General features: G+C 43.8%; 1 protein-coding gene across 1 annotated transcript in view; it reads left to right on the top strand.

Annotated features, from left to right (window-relative positions):
- The window catches only part of KCNMA1 (potassium calcium-activated channel subfamily M alpha 1), a 507555-nt gene that overhangs the window by 402493 nt on the left and 87722 nt on the right, over nt 1–17340 (top strand). The window contains exon 21 of the mRNA XM_029919828.1: nt 9439–9532. Within this exon, the coding sequence (XP_029775688.1) occupies nt 9439–9532 (94 nt within the window). The remainder of the gene's footprint in view (nt 1–9438; nt 9533–17340) is intronic.

Genomic DNA, 17340 nt, shown 5'->3' with positions numbered 1-17340 from the left:
AGAAATGCATTACAAACTCATCAGTTTGGCTTCCTGTTAACAAAGAGACAGCAGCCGTCTGGATCATTCTGGATTCACAGTGAAACTGCCACACCATGTATCCTCCAACTAAAGCCGTGCAAGTTTGACAAGGGGCAGATGAATCCAGGAGTTATTGTGCAGGGGTTTAAATCTATGCGGCAGCTGACGGTTGAAATAATCATCTCTATATCGCTCTGAGCTAGCCGGGGAAAGGGTGAAGCTGTATATTTTCGACATATCTAGTCTAATGGTTAATCTGTTGTCTTGTGCCGGCTCTCGCGGGGTGGACTCGCAGCACATACTGACAGCTTCAAGGAATCGCTCGTGGTGGGCGTGGTGATGCTCAAAGTGCAGGGTTGGTGAATCTGACTTCACTCAAGTTGGAAAACGGGAAACTCACCTGACTGGTTTCCCCAAATGCAAGGGGACCAGCCAGACCCCTAGCAGGTGGGATAGCAGGGACGTTCGAACTGCTCTCCTGACTTCCCCCAAATCTGTTCCTCCCGACTTACCCCAGATCTGCACTGGAAGTGGACTCCATGTGTGTTCCTTTGTTGTTTGGCCATCTTGGCCTATGGGGAAGCACATTATCATCTTTGAAAACTGGATGGCTAGGAAAAAGAAGATAAATGAGAGTGGAGATCAGCAAACGTTTCCTATCAAGGGCTGACTAGTCAACATCTCAGCCTTTGCAGGCCACCAGATCTCTATGGCGACTACTCAACTCTGTTGTACAGCGAAAACAGCCACAGACAATAAGTAAATGAACGACTGTGGCCGTGCTCCAATAAAATTTCATTTTTAGCCATGGAAATTTGAGTTTCCTATCATTTTATTTTAGTTTTTATTTTTTTAGTGTTTATTTATTTTTAAGAGAGAAAGTCAGAGCATGAGTGGGAGAAGAGCAGAGAAAGAGGGAGACACAGAATCCAAAGCAGGCTTCAGGCTCCGAGCTGTCAGCACAGAGCCCAACGTGGGGCTCAATCTCATGAAGTTGGATGCTTAACCAACGGAGCCACCCAGGTGCCCCAAGTTTCCTATCATTTTAATGTGTTATAAAATATCATCCTTCATAGATTTTCACCCAACCATTTAAAAATGTAAAAACATTTTTAGCTTATGGACTACACAAAAACGTGTTCCAGACTACAGTATGCTGACCCTGGAACTTGAGAAATATAAGAAGAAAGAAAGTAGCCCTAAGTACCAGGGATTTAGCAAGTCTCATCCCTACTCTGAAACTTGTCCCCCACGAACAGGTACTGCACACAGCAGGACTACAGAAAGGAGGCAAATACACTTTTTTGGCTTTAAAGCCACAAGCATCTCATTGGTATCAGAGTAAAGAATAGGGAGAGAGGGTCACCTGGGTGGCTCACTAGGTTAAGCCTCCGACTTCGGCTCGGGTCATGATCTCACATTCGTGGGTTCGAGCCCCGCGTCAGGCTCTGTGCTGACAGGTCAGAGCCTGGAGCCTGCTTCCGATTCTGTGTCTTCCTCTCTCTCTGCCCCTCCCTGCTCATGCTCTCTGTCTCTCTCTGTCTCAAAAATAAATAAAACAAACAAAAAAGAATAGGGAGAGAAGGAAAGGAAAGTTGAGAAGGGGGTATTTTGTGGGACTCCTGTATATTTTTTTTTCGCAGTTTGATTCAAAGTACAAGTTATCTTCCATCTTCTACTGCCTTCCCAATCTCCAAACTCCATAGCATTAATTCAAGGAAATTCTTGCATTTCTCATTTTAGTCATGTGTTTGCTCTTAGAATTCCATTGTTTATCTTTGGGTTTTATCTCTGAGAAGCGAACACCAAGTCTTCGTTTGAGACTTCTCTTGGCCCTTGAGATGATAGAAACAATCTGTTCCAAGAAAAAAAGGAAAAGCCAAAGGCAACCAGATCTTCAAAAGGAATTTTGTACCAAATACCGAGCAGAGCATTGGGCAAGTTATTACAGCGGGTCAAGTGTTTAGCGAAGATATACGAGCTGAGAGTCTAGATACAAGGCATTTTGATGAATGTTGGACTCCTACCAGGATGCATATAGAACATGAGGCTTATGGTTTGAGAAGGGGGAGGGGCACGTGGGTTCAGGAGGTAACATCTAATCCACTCTGCTTGATTTTCGAGGATCCATTAGGTCTGCAGTGTTTCCGTAGAGAACATTGCAATCCAGGTCATGTGGGTTCTGTTAGTGTATTTATATAGTATTTTTCCTCGCTCCCATGCAGGAGCTGAATTCTTTCATTACTCTGTGTTGATGGACTCAAACTTACACAATTCAGGTTTCCCAGGCAGTGAATAGAGCCAGAAATACACCCTGTGATTAACTTCTACATAACCTATTGTTCCCTAACTTCTCCCTCCCCATCCTCCTATTAGCTCTACAAAAGCCAGAAATGAAAAAGCTCCAACAAACCTCCCCTCCCTGCCCCCTCAACTTACCTGGGGACAGGTGCTCCTGTGCTGGGGCCGCAGGGCCACCTGGAGATCCTTTCGGTCCTCATTTTACATAATGACAGGTTAGTGTGTTATTTTCAGCCCACATCCTCTAGATTTTCCAAGTAAATGTATTCCCTATTTCTCAACTAGAAGTTGTGAAATTATCCTGCCTGATAATGTAAATGGTAAAGTGATTGTTCAATTATAGAGAATTACATATATGTTGGAGATATTATCATTATTGTTGGCATTGATTTTGAGAGGCAGTGTCCTTCATCTTTTCATAATCTGTATATTAATATTCTCCATGATCTTTCAAAAAATGGGCTTATGGACTGGTCTTATCAATAATACTGCAACATGTTCACCAATTTTGTGGGGGATGTATGTCATGCCATGGTTTTCAGACCAGAAATTCTCATTTCAAGGACATTATCCACGTTAACTCTCTGATGTTCTGATTTTGACCTGCTCATGACCCTCTCTAGGCTTAGAACTTGGCTCCGATGCCTACCTCACTGTGTCCTAGCCTCCTTAGTGGCTCAAACTCATTGATGGGCACATGACATTTCCCACTTATTGGATTCATTCTGAACCAACAGTCAAGTGCTCCTTTCCAGCAATTATAAAACCAAACTCACAATGTGGATTATCTATCAGGCATTTGTTGTTCTTGTTGTTTTCCTTCATTGCTTCTGGAGACATCTGCACCTTCTCACTAGTCTGGTTTGTGTGAGAGGCAGCCAGGGTTCTGGTAGTCTATGATTACAAGACAGGAGACATCCTTCCAGAAAGCACGGGCCATTCTGTGCTCCTGTCCAGGGATTGCTCTTCCATGGCAGTCTTGTAAGACCTTGATTTTCTGGTGAAAGTCAGGCTTTCCATTATGTTAGAGAGAGGTCGGGTCAACTTAGGAATTTTGTCCATTGTGAATGACCTGTTGGGAAATGACTGTATTACTGTAACTTAACATGATTTTTTCTTGGGGAGAAAGTTTGGTAAACATACAGAAAGTGGGAAGCACACTGTTAACGTCCCTCATCTGGCAATTTCGCCCTCTCTCCTTACCCTCAGTCTTTTTTAATTTCATTTTTTTACCTATACCAAATGTTTATTTTTACTGTAAAGTCTTAAATTTAAAATACACACTTTAAGGAGTGTCTGGGTAGCTCAGTCAGTTAAGCATCCGACTTTGGATCAGGTCATGATCTCACAGCTAGGGTGTTCGAGCCCCGCATCGGGCTCTGTGCTGACAGTTCATAGCCTGGAGCCTGCTTCTGACTCTGTGTCTCTTCCCCTCCCCTGCTCATGGTCTGTCTGTCTCTCTCTCTCAAAAATAAGTAAGCCTTAAAAATAAAATAAAATATACACTTTAAGTCTGCTAACCCCCCACCTTTATTTTGCCAGCCTCTATTCTTCTCTTTCCCATCTCTACCCCATCCTCAAAATTAGACACATACCAGAAGCAAAATTTCCTACTTTCCTTTTCTTAAGAGCTTTATTTAAATTCAAGTCAGTTAACATACAGCGTAGCATTGGTTTCAGGAGTAGAACTGCAATTCATGACTTACATACAACACGCAGGGCTCATCCCAGCAAGTGCCCTCCTCGGTGCCCATCACCCATCTAGCCCATCCCCTACCCACTTCCCTCTGGCGAACCTCAGTTTGTTCTCTGTTTAAGAATCTCTTACGGTTAGCCTCCCTCTCTGTTTTTATCGGATTTTTCTTTCCCTTCCTCTATGTTCATCTGTTTTGTTTCTTAAATTCCACATATGTGTAAAATCGTACGATATTTGTCCTTCTCTGACTTATTTTGCTGAGCATAGTAGACTCTAGTTCCATCCGCATTGTTGCAAATGGTAAGATCTCATTCTTTTTGATCAAATCTCAGTTTTAGTAAAACAAGATTCGTATCCTGGAAGATGGAAAACATGCACCCACTTTTGGGGGTTTTTTGTCACTCATGACACAAAGAGATGCTATATATCCTTCTGTCTTGGGCGTGGCAAACCCATGGCATTTAATATAAGTTAGGCAGCAATCACAACCAAGTGACCAAGCCTGCAGTGTGGGATGAAAATGATACTTTAAGAGCAGGATAGATGACTTGCAATATAATGATTATTCAGTAGAATGCATTCTAGCGGACTTCAGGAAATAATGGGTCTGGTCTTGCTGCTAAACTGAGTTTTCAGTGTCTGTGTATGTCATAGGGGAGTAGGGTACTCTGTAGGTTTTTGGAAATTATTTCACAAACAAGATTGTTTTCTGACATATGATCCCTTCTGACATTGATGGCAAAAACACAGCAAAAAGAATTTCAAGAAGCCATCGGGGTAAGAGAGAAGAAAAAGAAAAACTGCAGTTCAGCTGTGAGGACGAAACTTCCCTTTTTATTTAAAGCTATCATTCTATTTAATGTTAAAACACGTTTGGAACTTTCCTAATGAAAAATTTTGCAAAGGATTCATTTCCGTTTTCTTTTCTCGTTATTGTTTGGCAGTCAAGGTTGCAGCTAGATCGCGCTATCCCAAAGACCCATTTGAGTTCAAGGACACAGGTCACAATTCGCAGCTTGTGACCGAGCCAGGTGAAGGAGCTCCGGAGCTTGTCCCTATTTTAATAACTGCACCCCTCAGTGTTCTATCTTAACCTGCTGAGCTCAGCTGAAGAAGAAAGATGTACTATTGTTGATTTCAGCATGCCTTCTGCTTGTCAGGCAGCAAAATACCAAAGACAAAAACCGTAGAAAACAATAAATAACAATTAAAGTGACCCTGCCCCCAAACTAGCAGCTTGCTCAAGACTTTAGTGGGAAGCCCTGTTAGCTCGATGCCTTTGTGTTCAAGCCACTGTGCATGCCGCTCACTCTGAGTGATTCCAGTGTGAATATGACATTACTAATGACCTGCTAAGTGTGTGCAGATGTGGGTTCCTCCAGATGTGGCGATTCATAACGTAATGGAGATAGCCAGTTGACTCATGTTTACGGGTTGTTTGCCTTTTATCGCAGTTCCGAATTTATTTGCTTTGAACTGTTTTTTAACTCCAGCCAACAAATTCACCTTTAAGTGTCAAAGGACCTCATCCCCCTACACCCTGTTGGGGAAATAGGGAAGAAGGAGTGTGCCCCAGGCTGGAGCGAAGCGTAGGACCCATCACATGTCCGCACTGGGTTATTTGGGAAGGCTGAAAGGTGGAATCCTGACCCCATTTCCCTCCAAAGGCCCACAAAGAGGCATTGGTACCCCTGACACAGTGACTGCAAGCTGGCTAGGCCAATAAAAAAAGAGATTTCTTTTTAAAATAAAACTCAGTAAAATAGAGGATCATCTTGAAATAAGCCCAGAGTTCTGGCCAGTGTGTCTGGAAGATGTTGCCTTGCTTTTCCTTGAAAACAGAATGCCGATGAAGAGTCGAGTAAAATGTTGTTACAGATGTTCGACTCTGCATTAAAGCTGTTGGAATTACCACCACATCTTAAATCAATTCCCAGAACATTGTCTGGAGGTTATGTCATTGAAATAATGAATCCTCTTTAGTCAAGTATAAGCAAACATGTTAAAAAATCATTGTAACTTTAAATTAAACTCTAGCGCCAACCAAGGGATCTGAAGCCTCATTAGACTTGCCTGACATTTTTCTAGCACTGAGTCTTCCCAAACTGTAAAACTGTTAGATTCAGTGCCTATTAGACAAGTGAGCGCTGGGAAGTTACAACAGCACATTAAGTGTTATACTTAGGGATGTGCAAAAACAAGCCCTTGAATTTTATGAGGACTTGGAGACTGGATGGAGTTCAGCTCCTATAAAAATTCCACATCAGATTCCTGAACTTGTTTGTGTTATAAAGAAGCTGGTAAGTCAGGTTCCTTTCAGAGATCATATCTTCATGCGCTTCCACAGCCTCATGCAGGTGAAAATGCTAGAGACGGAGGTGTATTGTAATTAGTCAAAAAGCAGGCTAAGTGGGAGCCTGAAAATGTGCATTGGCTTGAGGTACTGGCCAAGTACTTTAATACATTTGTCTCTCATGAATGTAAGTAAATTTAAGTCTTCTTTTTAATTCAATTTTTATTCCTTTCATGTAGTCACAGAAGCCATGAAATGAAAATTATATTTTATAGCTTAACTAAAAGTTTTTCTAGGTCTGCTTGCCTTAAATATGCAGAAATTGATAGAATCCATATAAAGGCTAATAATTAAATATGGTTTATAACCTACTTATGAGAAGGAAGTTATCACTGCGTCTCCCGTGGGACCTACGCCATATGTAATGGTCTCCATTACCCAACGTTCATATATTTAAGCTGAAGACATTTTCCCCCCATTTCTTCAGGGAACAGATCTGCATTTCTACGCCTGTGCGTGCAAAAGGAAACCTTTGAACATGAGTTTCATTTAAGAGAACAAATCCCAGTTTAAATGCAGCATGATTATGATGGATGATCTTTCTGAGTTGCAATGAAAATAAATAGTTTCCTTGCATAAAAGGAGGCATAATTTTAGCACTAGAATGAAGTGTCTCCCTGGAGCTGGGTAACAGGTATTAACTTACAAGGCTTCCATCTGAAGATCACTGCAGGTAAACAAACAGGGACAAGGTGCAAGGGTAACCCACGCTTAACCAAAGCGAGTTATTCATTATCCGTCCAAGGCAAATGGGCAAACAATAGTTAAGCAAAGGAATCCACCAGAAACGCCAATGAGTGTGACTTCTGTTCAGGTCTTAACTGAAACAGACTCAGTGTATAAACTGGGTAAAACTGTGACAACATCTGGTGGCCTTGAATGAAGCTAAGTCCTTTCTAGATATGTCACTCTAAGCCTAAGGAGGACTGTGTGATAGAGAAGGAAAGGACTCTCACCGATACTAGAGCCACTCACATGCACACACATTATTTTAGTCTGTCCTGTGACTTAATTAATCTAGGTCACCTTGAACACAGTACAATTGCAAGCAGTCCGTATTAAAAGGTGGCCTTGTATTATGGGTGGAATCAGTGCAAGACTTTCCACCCCATCGTCAGATGGGGAAAATGCCAAAGTATACTCAGACACACACCTCTCTCTCTCTCTCACTGCCTTTCTACCCCATTATTAACCTGGGATGCCTGGTCTCCTGTCCTGTGAAAGGAAGATGAATTCAGGTCAAGCTCAGAGTGCCTGTTTGCTTGCCGAGAGATGCGTATCAACTCTAAGTGATTTTTTTCAATACCATTTATGTGGCTTGTATTTATTTCCTTTAATCTTTTAAGTGCTGTTTAGTCTCTGTGTGATTTGCTGTGGATACTCATTTCTGATAAGATGCGATATCATTCCCAGCCACATAGTTCCTGCCTGGAGCCCTAAGTGACTGATAGGGTCGCAGCCTGAGCCTGGGCCTCAGGGGGAGCGGGTGGGGGGGGGCAGCTGCTGGGAGGAGCGGGCTGTGGGCATTTGTAGGGGCTTCCTTGCTTTCTGGAATCGCTCTCACCTCAGACCACATTCTTGCTCCCTTTCCATGTGTCAGCCAGAATATAGATGACCCCAGACTAACAGTGGATTAGGGGAATCTACCAAATGGGATACTCTGAAGCAGGTTTGGAAGATAGTTGGATTATTATGATCCCTTGGAACCATATATGGTAACACACTAAATTTATTTAGGGTTTTCAGGGAAGTACCATATAATGCATGTCCTGATATGGGTCTTCCTGGGCATCTCCAAGTAGCTGAGATGGCATTCCCCTTCTCCCACCTAAGACTTACACCCCATTAACATATGTCAACTTCTTTTGGTGTCATCACTGCTAATATTTCTCTTCTTAGCTTTAAGGTAACTGCCGTGCATTCCGAGTTTCAAGGGTGCTTCTGTGTTGCAGTCAACTCTAAGAATCCAAGGATCCAATTTTTCCTTCTTGACATTACAGCTTCAGCCTGAATTGTGGGGGTGGGGAGAGGAGGGCTAGACTTTTGCCGCTGATGCCCGTGGGTGACAGGCTGGGTGCGCGTCTGCTAATTATCAAGCAGCTCTCTTAAAAAGAAGCATGATGCAGGCTAATACATCTATAAAGCTTATTAGCGGTGTCTTTGGGCAAAAGCAGTAGAGTGCGCTGTGTTGTTTGTGAGCGAACCTTCATATTGCTTAGCGGTCTGTGTAGTTTAGACATTTGGAAAACAGCCTTTGGTTTCTGACCCCGTATGCTGCCCTCCCTCCCGGTCCCCCACTGCATCACCCGAGATCCCCTTCAGTGGCATACCTCCTCCTTCATGCAGGTGCTCTTCTCTGGCTGTTCTCCAACCTCACAGCCCAGTCTTAATGAGTTAAGAAAGGATCCTGTGTGCACGACCCCACATGCTCTCCCTTGAGGGAGGTACAGGGATAAGAGCCGAGATGGGCTATGGATCCTTGAGCCAGCATGCATCAATGTTCCCAGCCCTGACTGATTGAAACATTGGCTGTCACGGCCTCAAATCCTTGCCTCTCTCCAAGGCTCTTCCTCTGGTGTGCTGGGATTAGGCACCAGCTACGTTGGTTCATTTTTAGAATCAGCTGGCTGGCAGCTACAATGCTGCTCTTTTCCATACAGCTTTATTTCTGATTTTGGTTCTGAGAAAACCCATTCGATCAGTCAGCAAAGTAACTAAAAATTAACTCTATGAAAAACGATTGAGTGTTCCCATATATATGATATATTGTATATACAGATAAATCATGATTTCTTTCCTTTCTTATGGTAGCGCTTTTACAAACTGGTTTAGTCCATATCAAGTGCATGTTCAAAGGCTGCAGTGTTAAGTAAGGGGTGATGATTTCACCTTTTCTAAGCCGGTCTCTTTGACTAACACATTTGGTCTTTGTCACTGGGTCCTAAAAGACAGCCATGAATTCCTAGTGAGTGACTGAGCCGTGAGTGTGTGTCCTTTGATAGCTTGCCTGTATTTCATAGTCTGCCCTCAAACTGTTCGTAATCTCATGAGTTGCCTATATTTCCAGTTGAAGATGAGCCACCATCAACACTGTCCCCCAAAAAAAAGCAGCGGAACGGAGGCATGCGGAACTCGCCAAGCACCTCACCCAAGCTGATGAGGTAAGAGGGGCCCCGGGCCACACGGGTCCCCTTGAGCTCCTTCTCCTCCTCTCCCGGCCCCCTCCCCGCCCTGCCCAGGCCTGGAGCCCCCCCTCCTCAGCAAGCATGAGGCAGCGGGGGAGGGGACCGATCGTTAGGTGGCTTCTTAAAGGCTGGAGTATTTATTCTGTCAGCTTGTCAGCAGTTAATGATAGAGCTGAAAAAATTCTGTCATGAAAAACAGTTTGAAAAGCTGTTTGAAAAATACATAGGCTTTAAAGTCTTAGCTGTCACCATGTCCTGTCTATGTGTAGTTCCTAAACAGCAGTGGCACTAATGACGGCGGCAACCAATCAGAGGAACTCATGTGGTTAGTTTGCCTCCGGCAAGTCTCTTTCTGCTGGAGTCCCTCCGAGGACTGTTTTCTGTACTTAAGGCCATATGTGAGATGTATCATCACAATCAAAAATGAACCTGAAGATTACCTTCCTTTTATCCTGTCGATTGAAATCAAATTTCTGTTAATTGATTTTGACTGATAAAAAAGTCTAATAATCTGTGGACTTGCCAAAGCAAAGTTCAAAAGTAATCCAGTTCGGCTCAGGCTAAAAGCAGTATTAATTATGAAATACAGCGTGTGTGTACTCATTCTCTGTCTTCTTCCTCCCTTCCTTCCTTCCTTCCCTCCTTCCTTCCTTCCTTTGCTCCTCACTTCCTCTCTTCCTCTCTTCCTTCCTTCCTCCCTTTCCCCCTTCCTTCCTTCCTGTCCTTCTTTCTATCTTGACTGTGGCTTCCTCTTGGCAAAGGCAGATTTCAACAGACTTCTGCAGGTTTCTCTTCTGGGCCTCTTCTGTCATTTATCCGGGTTGTCTTTGATTTGTCTGCCAATCCTGTGCTTATTTCCTCCAACATCCCAGCTCTCCAACACCCCAGTGATGAAACAGGAGTGACCCCTGAATGATTACTGCCGTGGAAATACCTACCATCTTGATGTGTCTTTCTTCCGTTCATTGCCATTGGCTGTTCTCCTCCCTTTGATTACTGAAATCAAATCATGGCCATTTCCCCCTGCCTTTCCCTCCCTCCGTTCACTCACATCTTCCTGGCTGTCCACGTCCACCCTTCTAGGACGTAGACGTGGCAGTCCTCCATGTGGTCAAGGACACAGGCTCCCACGGAAGATGCCCTCAGCCCCATGTCCTCTTCTGTGATGATCATCTCTTCCTGTCAAATGTTTCCTTACCAGTCCTCTGCCTGCCCAGTCGCTCAATCTTGCTGGGGTGTTGCTGATTTACATGCTTGTTTACAGTTTATGAGGAGCAATGAAATGCACCAACTGCCAAGCTTCTCATTTTTATGATGCCAGTTGTCATGCTACCAATCATTTCCTATTTACTCACCGTCAGGTAATCGCCCTATCTAATGCTAATAGTTTTCTCCATTTAAAGTAGAGAAAAGCCCAGGCGCTTTCTTTTGCCTAAATTTAGAGAAGCAAATAAATAAATAAAGAGAAGTCTGAAAAATCTGAAACCTTTGGAGCCAAATTCCCTGTCCCTGTTTGCTATGTAAAGTATGGCTCATTTCTTTGATCTTGAGTAATAATAATTCTGAGGCGTTATACTGTTTTCATATGCTTCAAAGCTGTGTCAAAGTTTTGCTGCTTAAGGGTACTTCTTTATTCTGTTGGCTCTTGGGTACCAAGATGACAGGTCTTCTGTACGAGGTGGAAGCTGTTTTAAGTCGTAGCCTTCAGCAAAACATCAAATTACCAAATCCGGGGTAACATACTTCTACACAAATGCCTTTCCTGTAGATATATTATACCATATATATTAAATACTTTAGTGTTACACGCTACATTTTATGTGCAATAGAAAGTGATGGTTTGAGGTAGCCTTGGGGGGACTTTTTTTTCCACAAGCAGAAAAAGCTAGTGTATACCGTATCAAGCATGGTTTTTACAGGACTTTCTGCCCGAAGGCCTTTGTAAATAAGTAATGATCAACAGATTGGCTGTGGGTTTTTGAAAAGCATGCCTATGTCAGTTTGCATGATGGGGGAGAATTTTCAAAGTGGGTCTTGCTTTCATTGCCTGTTGGAGAGGGGCTGAGGGAGCAGTCATCCTGGGCTGGAGCTGTCTGCTCCGTGGTACATCAGAATTGCTAAACGTGGGTCAGGCGGTGAGCCGGAGCTTGCCAAGCTGCAGAACTTGGGTTTCTGGTATTGGTGCCTTTGGGCTACCGCTATGGCCACAGCTACTGCCTGACGCCCCCTGCCCACAGCGGTCTCGATTGCAGCTCAGCTGGAACGCCCTGTCCCATGAGGAGTTGGAACGTCTTAGACGTTCCTTCCTGACCATGACTTTCTGTGTCCCAAGTGCTCTGGAAGCAAAGGCAGGGTGCTGAGCCCTTGTTTTCCCTTCACTTCTGACATGTGAATGGAGAGCCCACGGGCAGGTCTGTTTGGTTTGAATACCTGGCACTGTGAGGTTGCCAGCACCTGTTTCTGTTATATGTCTCAGGTTGACTGAAAAGCAAGAGAGGGGCTCATGCGGCAGCTGGTGGCTTCTCCAGGTGTCCCTAACCTCTTCAAATACTCCCTTTCTCTTCTGCAGAAGATAGGACTCCTAGGTCCTGTTCCTTATGACCCGAAAAATCCATAAAGGAAGCTAATGACTTATTTGAAGTGGGTTTTTCGACATGAGTTTGTGGCTTGCTTGTTTGGGCAGGATCAATCATTCTGAACGTGGAAAGGTTTTAGTGGCCTATGGACAGTGATAGGAACAGCTCCAAGAGAAACTGAAGAGCCCAGAGTGGACTAGGATGGGCTTTAATTGACCACTGTGGCTTCTGCAAATAAAACTGGTTCCTGCACGAGGGTTTCTTGCAAGCCATCCACCATCATCAAATGCTGCCGGGACTCTGCGCTAATGGTCTTTGTCTCCCCTTTGTTCTGGGACCAGACTTACCCTGGTTTTTTAGGGTCCCTTAACTCTCGGCACAGTCATTAGGTGAACAGCCTTGTTTTGTGTGTCTGGATCCTGATGCACTATGTTTTTTAGTCACCCTGACAGACAACAACTCTTGCAGCCAGACTGAGCCAAATGGCAACTGTCTGTGCTCCAAGCCAGGGATTCCTGTGTCATGACAGATAACCTTTGGCTTCACGTCCCCTGAAGGAGGAGCAGGCCGTGGTGTTTCCTAGATTCTTGTTATTTGCCTTCCTTGTTGGTCTCTTAACATGGAATAATTTAAGGAACCTCTCCTAGTTTCCCTTTAAAACCCGACATTCTGGGCCCACCTGTCCCTGCTAGTGAGTCCGTCCTTGGGAGGAGAGCTGTGTTTTCCTTCCATTGCAAGGCCGTAGAGGGCAAGAACAGTGTCTCTGGGTAACTAAGTCAAGTGTTCTGAATTTGGGGGTCTCACAGACCCCGCTGAACATCAAATGAAAGCTCTCTAGAAAGATTCTCTAGGGGGGAAAAAAGGCACATTGGGCACCATTTTGACTACAGTTGAAGCAGATTCGTGGATTCCCTCAATCCCTGCCCAGCTTACAATCATAATCAGTTCTTTCCACAGCCACCTTCACACAGTTGTATTCACAAATGCTGTCGGATCTGAGGAATATTTCTCCATTGGGCAGGCAGTAGAGAGTAAATGTCTGGGCTCTTGCACTGTATTCTCAAATGGGACCCAAAAACGCTGTGCATTTCAGCCCTCCATTTCTATTCCTTTTCTCAGATTAATTCTCATCCAGCAAATGTTTATGGAAACCCTAATATTCAAGGCGGTAGAAAGTCTTTGAGGAGTGTAAGGTAAGATGGGTTAGAGTAGGCCTCTGTCTTCAAAACGATCACAGTTTAATGTAGGAGACAGACAAGCATATATGGCAAATTGGAGATAGACTAGCATAGGCCGTGAGAACAGAAATAAGTGCCTTCGCCTCTGGTTTGGAAGGCTGAGGCTGGTTTGTGAAGAAGGGTTTATTTAAACCTAGCCCTGGGTGATGAGGAGAATTCTCTAGTAATACCAGTACCTACCCTTGTTCATTGTTTACTGGATGCCAGGCATCATTCCAAGAGTGTTATGCCTGTGAACACACTGAGTCCTAACTATAACTCCATGAGTAGCAATTGCAGTTTCCCCCATTTTACTGATACAGAAGCTGAGTAACAGAGATGTAAAGTCTAGTGAATCTGGTGCATCTTCCCAAATTAGGAAGATTGAACCCATGTAGTTTAGCTTCTAAGCCCATATTATGAACTCTTTCACTCTTCTATACAATGGAGGAAATAAGGAGAATGCTCAGGCTAATGTAAGAGGCTTGGTGTGGTTGGAGCCAGGGGTCCCTGGGGTGTCATAATTGGAGTTGTAAGTATGAGAATATTGTCACACCCACTCATGAAGACCTTTGACTATCATAGGCATTGGGAATCCCTTGCAAGTTCTTGAGGAGGCAGTGTTAGGGAGGATCACTGGTGGCAGCATAAGGAGAAGTTTAGCACTCTCCATCAGGGCAGCCTTCTGGAGACACAAGTTACAGAAATAGAAAGAGGTGTGAAGAGAAAGCCCAGCCAGCCCCAGCCTCTGCCAAGGTCCTTTGGGTGCCAAACCACTTAGGGTCTCCTGTAGAATAGTGGACCAGAAGTGGGTCACACTCTTCCCAAGAACGACACACATCATTCCTGACATGAGTCCATGTTACACTTGCTTCTCCAGGACCTAGGAAACTTGGAGGAGTAAGATAGAGGAGCCATGAGCCATGACGATTCATGCAGGATGTGTTGGGTAGACAATTTGCTGAAGAGATGGCCTGCAGCCAGGCCAGCACGAGTAATTGGCAATACTGAAAACAGTGAAATTGAACAGGTGAGGGGAGCTCATGTCCCAAGACCCAGAAAATATTAAGAGATCAGTTTGCTGAATAGAAGGGGAAATATGATTTGAGGAAAACAGATTATCCTCTTGGGCATTTACTGATCATCAAGTGAAATAAACTCATCTGCTTGTTAAGACCCATTTCTCTCTTTCAACTCATACCTTTCATAGGGTCTTTGGTGAGCACTGCCAACTTGAGTGGTTCTAGTAATAACAAATGGCAAAATGTCCTGAGCCGGGTCTGAGTTGGGGACAGAATGCCACTCTCACTGTCCTTTCCAACTGGGCAGAATAAAGAAGGAAGGCAGGGACAGCTTAGCCAAGAAAATCCACCTCTGAATGCACAAATAGCAAGTGACAGACCCCCACGGGACTGGAGAAGAAAGAAATAGTGAGGCTCATCATACCAGGGCTTGGGTGGATTTGACACAGGTCTCTGGACAAGTTGCATGCTCAGCAGAGGGTCATTATCCCGTCCTCTCATTTTGAGAGCATCTTGAATGCTCTCCTCTAGGACTGAGGAATCTGTCAGTCTTCCCAGGTTGTCTCCCAGACATAAAGGCAATAATTTCCTTCTTACTTTTAGAGTGGTGGCTGCCTAACAAGGGATGACATTGGGTGGCAGTAGCTCTTGACTGTTTACTTGTTAGGCAGGGAAAAAATTTATGTAGATAGATGCAGAGAAGTAGAAAGGGACTTCAGTTTGGGCAGAGTGGTTAGGCTCAAAGGCTTTATCAAGGTGGCTGCGGGGATGGCCATCACATGGGAGATGGGTGTTGGTTGGTGGGGGGGGGCGGGACATGGGGGCAGCTGTGTCTCAGGAGAGATGCCCATTACACAGGAGGGTGGAGGCAGTGTTGAAGGATGAGCCAAGGTAGGAACTTGAACCAAAAGTCAGTATCCTTGAAACATAACAGGAAATAGTATCCACCCAGAAATGAAACGCAGCCCAGAATGAGGCAGGTTATTTATGGTGTTCGGCATAAATAGGAGCCTTTTTGAGGAGGTCCAACTGAGACCCTCTTCAGCATGATCAGACTCACTTGCATGATCTGTCATTCTTGAACATGGCATTCAAGGACTTCGTTACTAACTGCCTTGTCTTTCATGGAGTGAAAGAAGAAATGAAGAGAAAGGAGACTAGAAAACAGAATTATTTTTTTGATTTACAGGACTCATATTTTATTTACCTTTTTATGTTCGCTTATTTGCTGATTAGCTCATGGGAGTAGAGGTAAGCAAGAGAGAGAATATGGGTGTGGCATCCAGGTTGGGAACTCCATCAAGTGACACAATGCTTCAGGTTCCAGAGAGTCATAGAGAGTCAGGGTGGACAACCTGGATATGTTTTTTTCATCAGTCCTGTAATTATCCACTTGGATAAGAGGTCCAGGACTAGGGTGAGCCAAATGAGGTGCCTCCTTAAATTCTGTACGTAGACTCTTTGCTTGCATTGCTCTGGCCCTGGCCTTGCTGGATAGAACCACAGCCTTTTAGTTAGTTAGCGGGCATGCTGCAAACACTTGCTAGCTCTGGTAGGACTGACTCAAATCATAGAGTTTCTCCATATGGGCAACACTTTATAGCAATGATTCCCAAATGTCAGCATCATCAGAATCATCTAGAGCATCTTGGTAAAACAGCTTGATTCAGTAGGTCTGGCTGGGCTTGAGAATTTGCATTTCTCTCCAGCTCCCAGGTGATGCTGATGCAGCTGGTATGGGACCACACTTTGGGAACCATTGCTTCCGTAAGTCAGAACAGTGAAAGAATCTTGCTGTAATAGGGGCTCTCCTTGCAGAAATGTTCAGCCCTGACAGTGGAGCATTAAAGAGTTGCTTCATTCAGAACACCTGTCTTGACCAGCATTGGTGATCAAACATGAGTCCTCCCTGCTGATCAACTACAGCATCTGGCTCCAAGCACACTGGGGACAGCTGGGCCAATTAAAGTCCTATTTTCAGAGTCTCCCTTTAGATCAAGATGCCCTATTTCAAATACAGTCCCTGAAAAGTGAAAAACAGTGCAAGAGCCTTGGTTGTTCTCATAGCAAACTGTCCCAAGATATCAAAGGTGAATAAACTGTTACTGGGCACATTTTCTGTTCTCGCTAAAAGGTCTGAGGAGTTTCCATTGACTGGCTTAAGAGTCAAGAGATTAGAGTCAGAGACTAGAGATCATTCCTCCGCTCCTCTTGTTAGTTTTTTTTTTTATTAAATGCTTTTATTGTCAATAAACATTGAGTGGAAATTATTTTGGAATTTCCATGTAAATATATAGAAATAAAGATTTATCAGCTGTTTTATAGCTTAATTTTTAAAGAAACTGAGTTTTTAGGGCAGTTTTAAGTTCACGGCAAAATTATGAGGAAATCTACAAACATTTCCCATATATACCTGCTCCCATACATGAAAAGCCTCCCTTCTTTATTTATATTTTTGTCTTAACTTTTTTCTACCTCTTGTGGTTTAAATTGAGCATTTTAAATATTCCATTTTCTCTCCTTTTGTAAAACATATCCATTATACGTTTTTATTTTTTATTTTTATTTTTTATAAGAAGTTAATAATGTTTTTATTTTTATTTTTATTTATTTGTTTTATTAATAGTTTATTACCAAGTTGGCTTCCATATAACACCCAGTGCTCTTCCCCACAAGTGCCCCCCTCCATGACCATCACCCCCCCTTCTCCTCCCCCCTCCCTCTTCAGCCCTCAGTTTGTTCTCAGCATTCAAAAGTCTCTCATGATTTGCCTCACTCCCTCACTCCCCAACTCTTTCTCCCCTCCCCTTTTCCATTCCATGGTCTCCTATTAGGTTTCTCCTGTTAGACTTATGAGTGACAACATATCGTATCTGTCCTTCTCTGCCTGACTTATTTCACTTAGCATGACACCCTCAAGGTCCATCCACTTTCCTACAAATGTCCATATTTCATTCTTTCTCACTGCC

This window comes from Suricata suricatta, chromosome 2, assembly GCF_006229205.1.
Source record: "Suricata suricatta isolate VVHF042 chromosome 2, meerkat_22Aug2017_6uvM2_HiC, whole genome shotgun sequence".
In the NCBI taxonomy this organism is placed as follows: Eukaryota; Metazoa; Chordata; class Mammalia; order Carnivora; family Herpestidae; genus Suricata; species Suricata suricatta.
The sequence above is the reverse complement of the archived record's forward strand: the minus strand, read 5'-3'. Positions and strand labels throughout refer to the sequence as shown.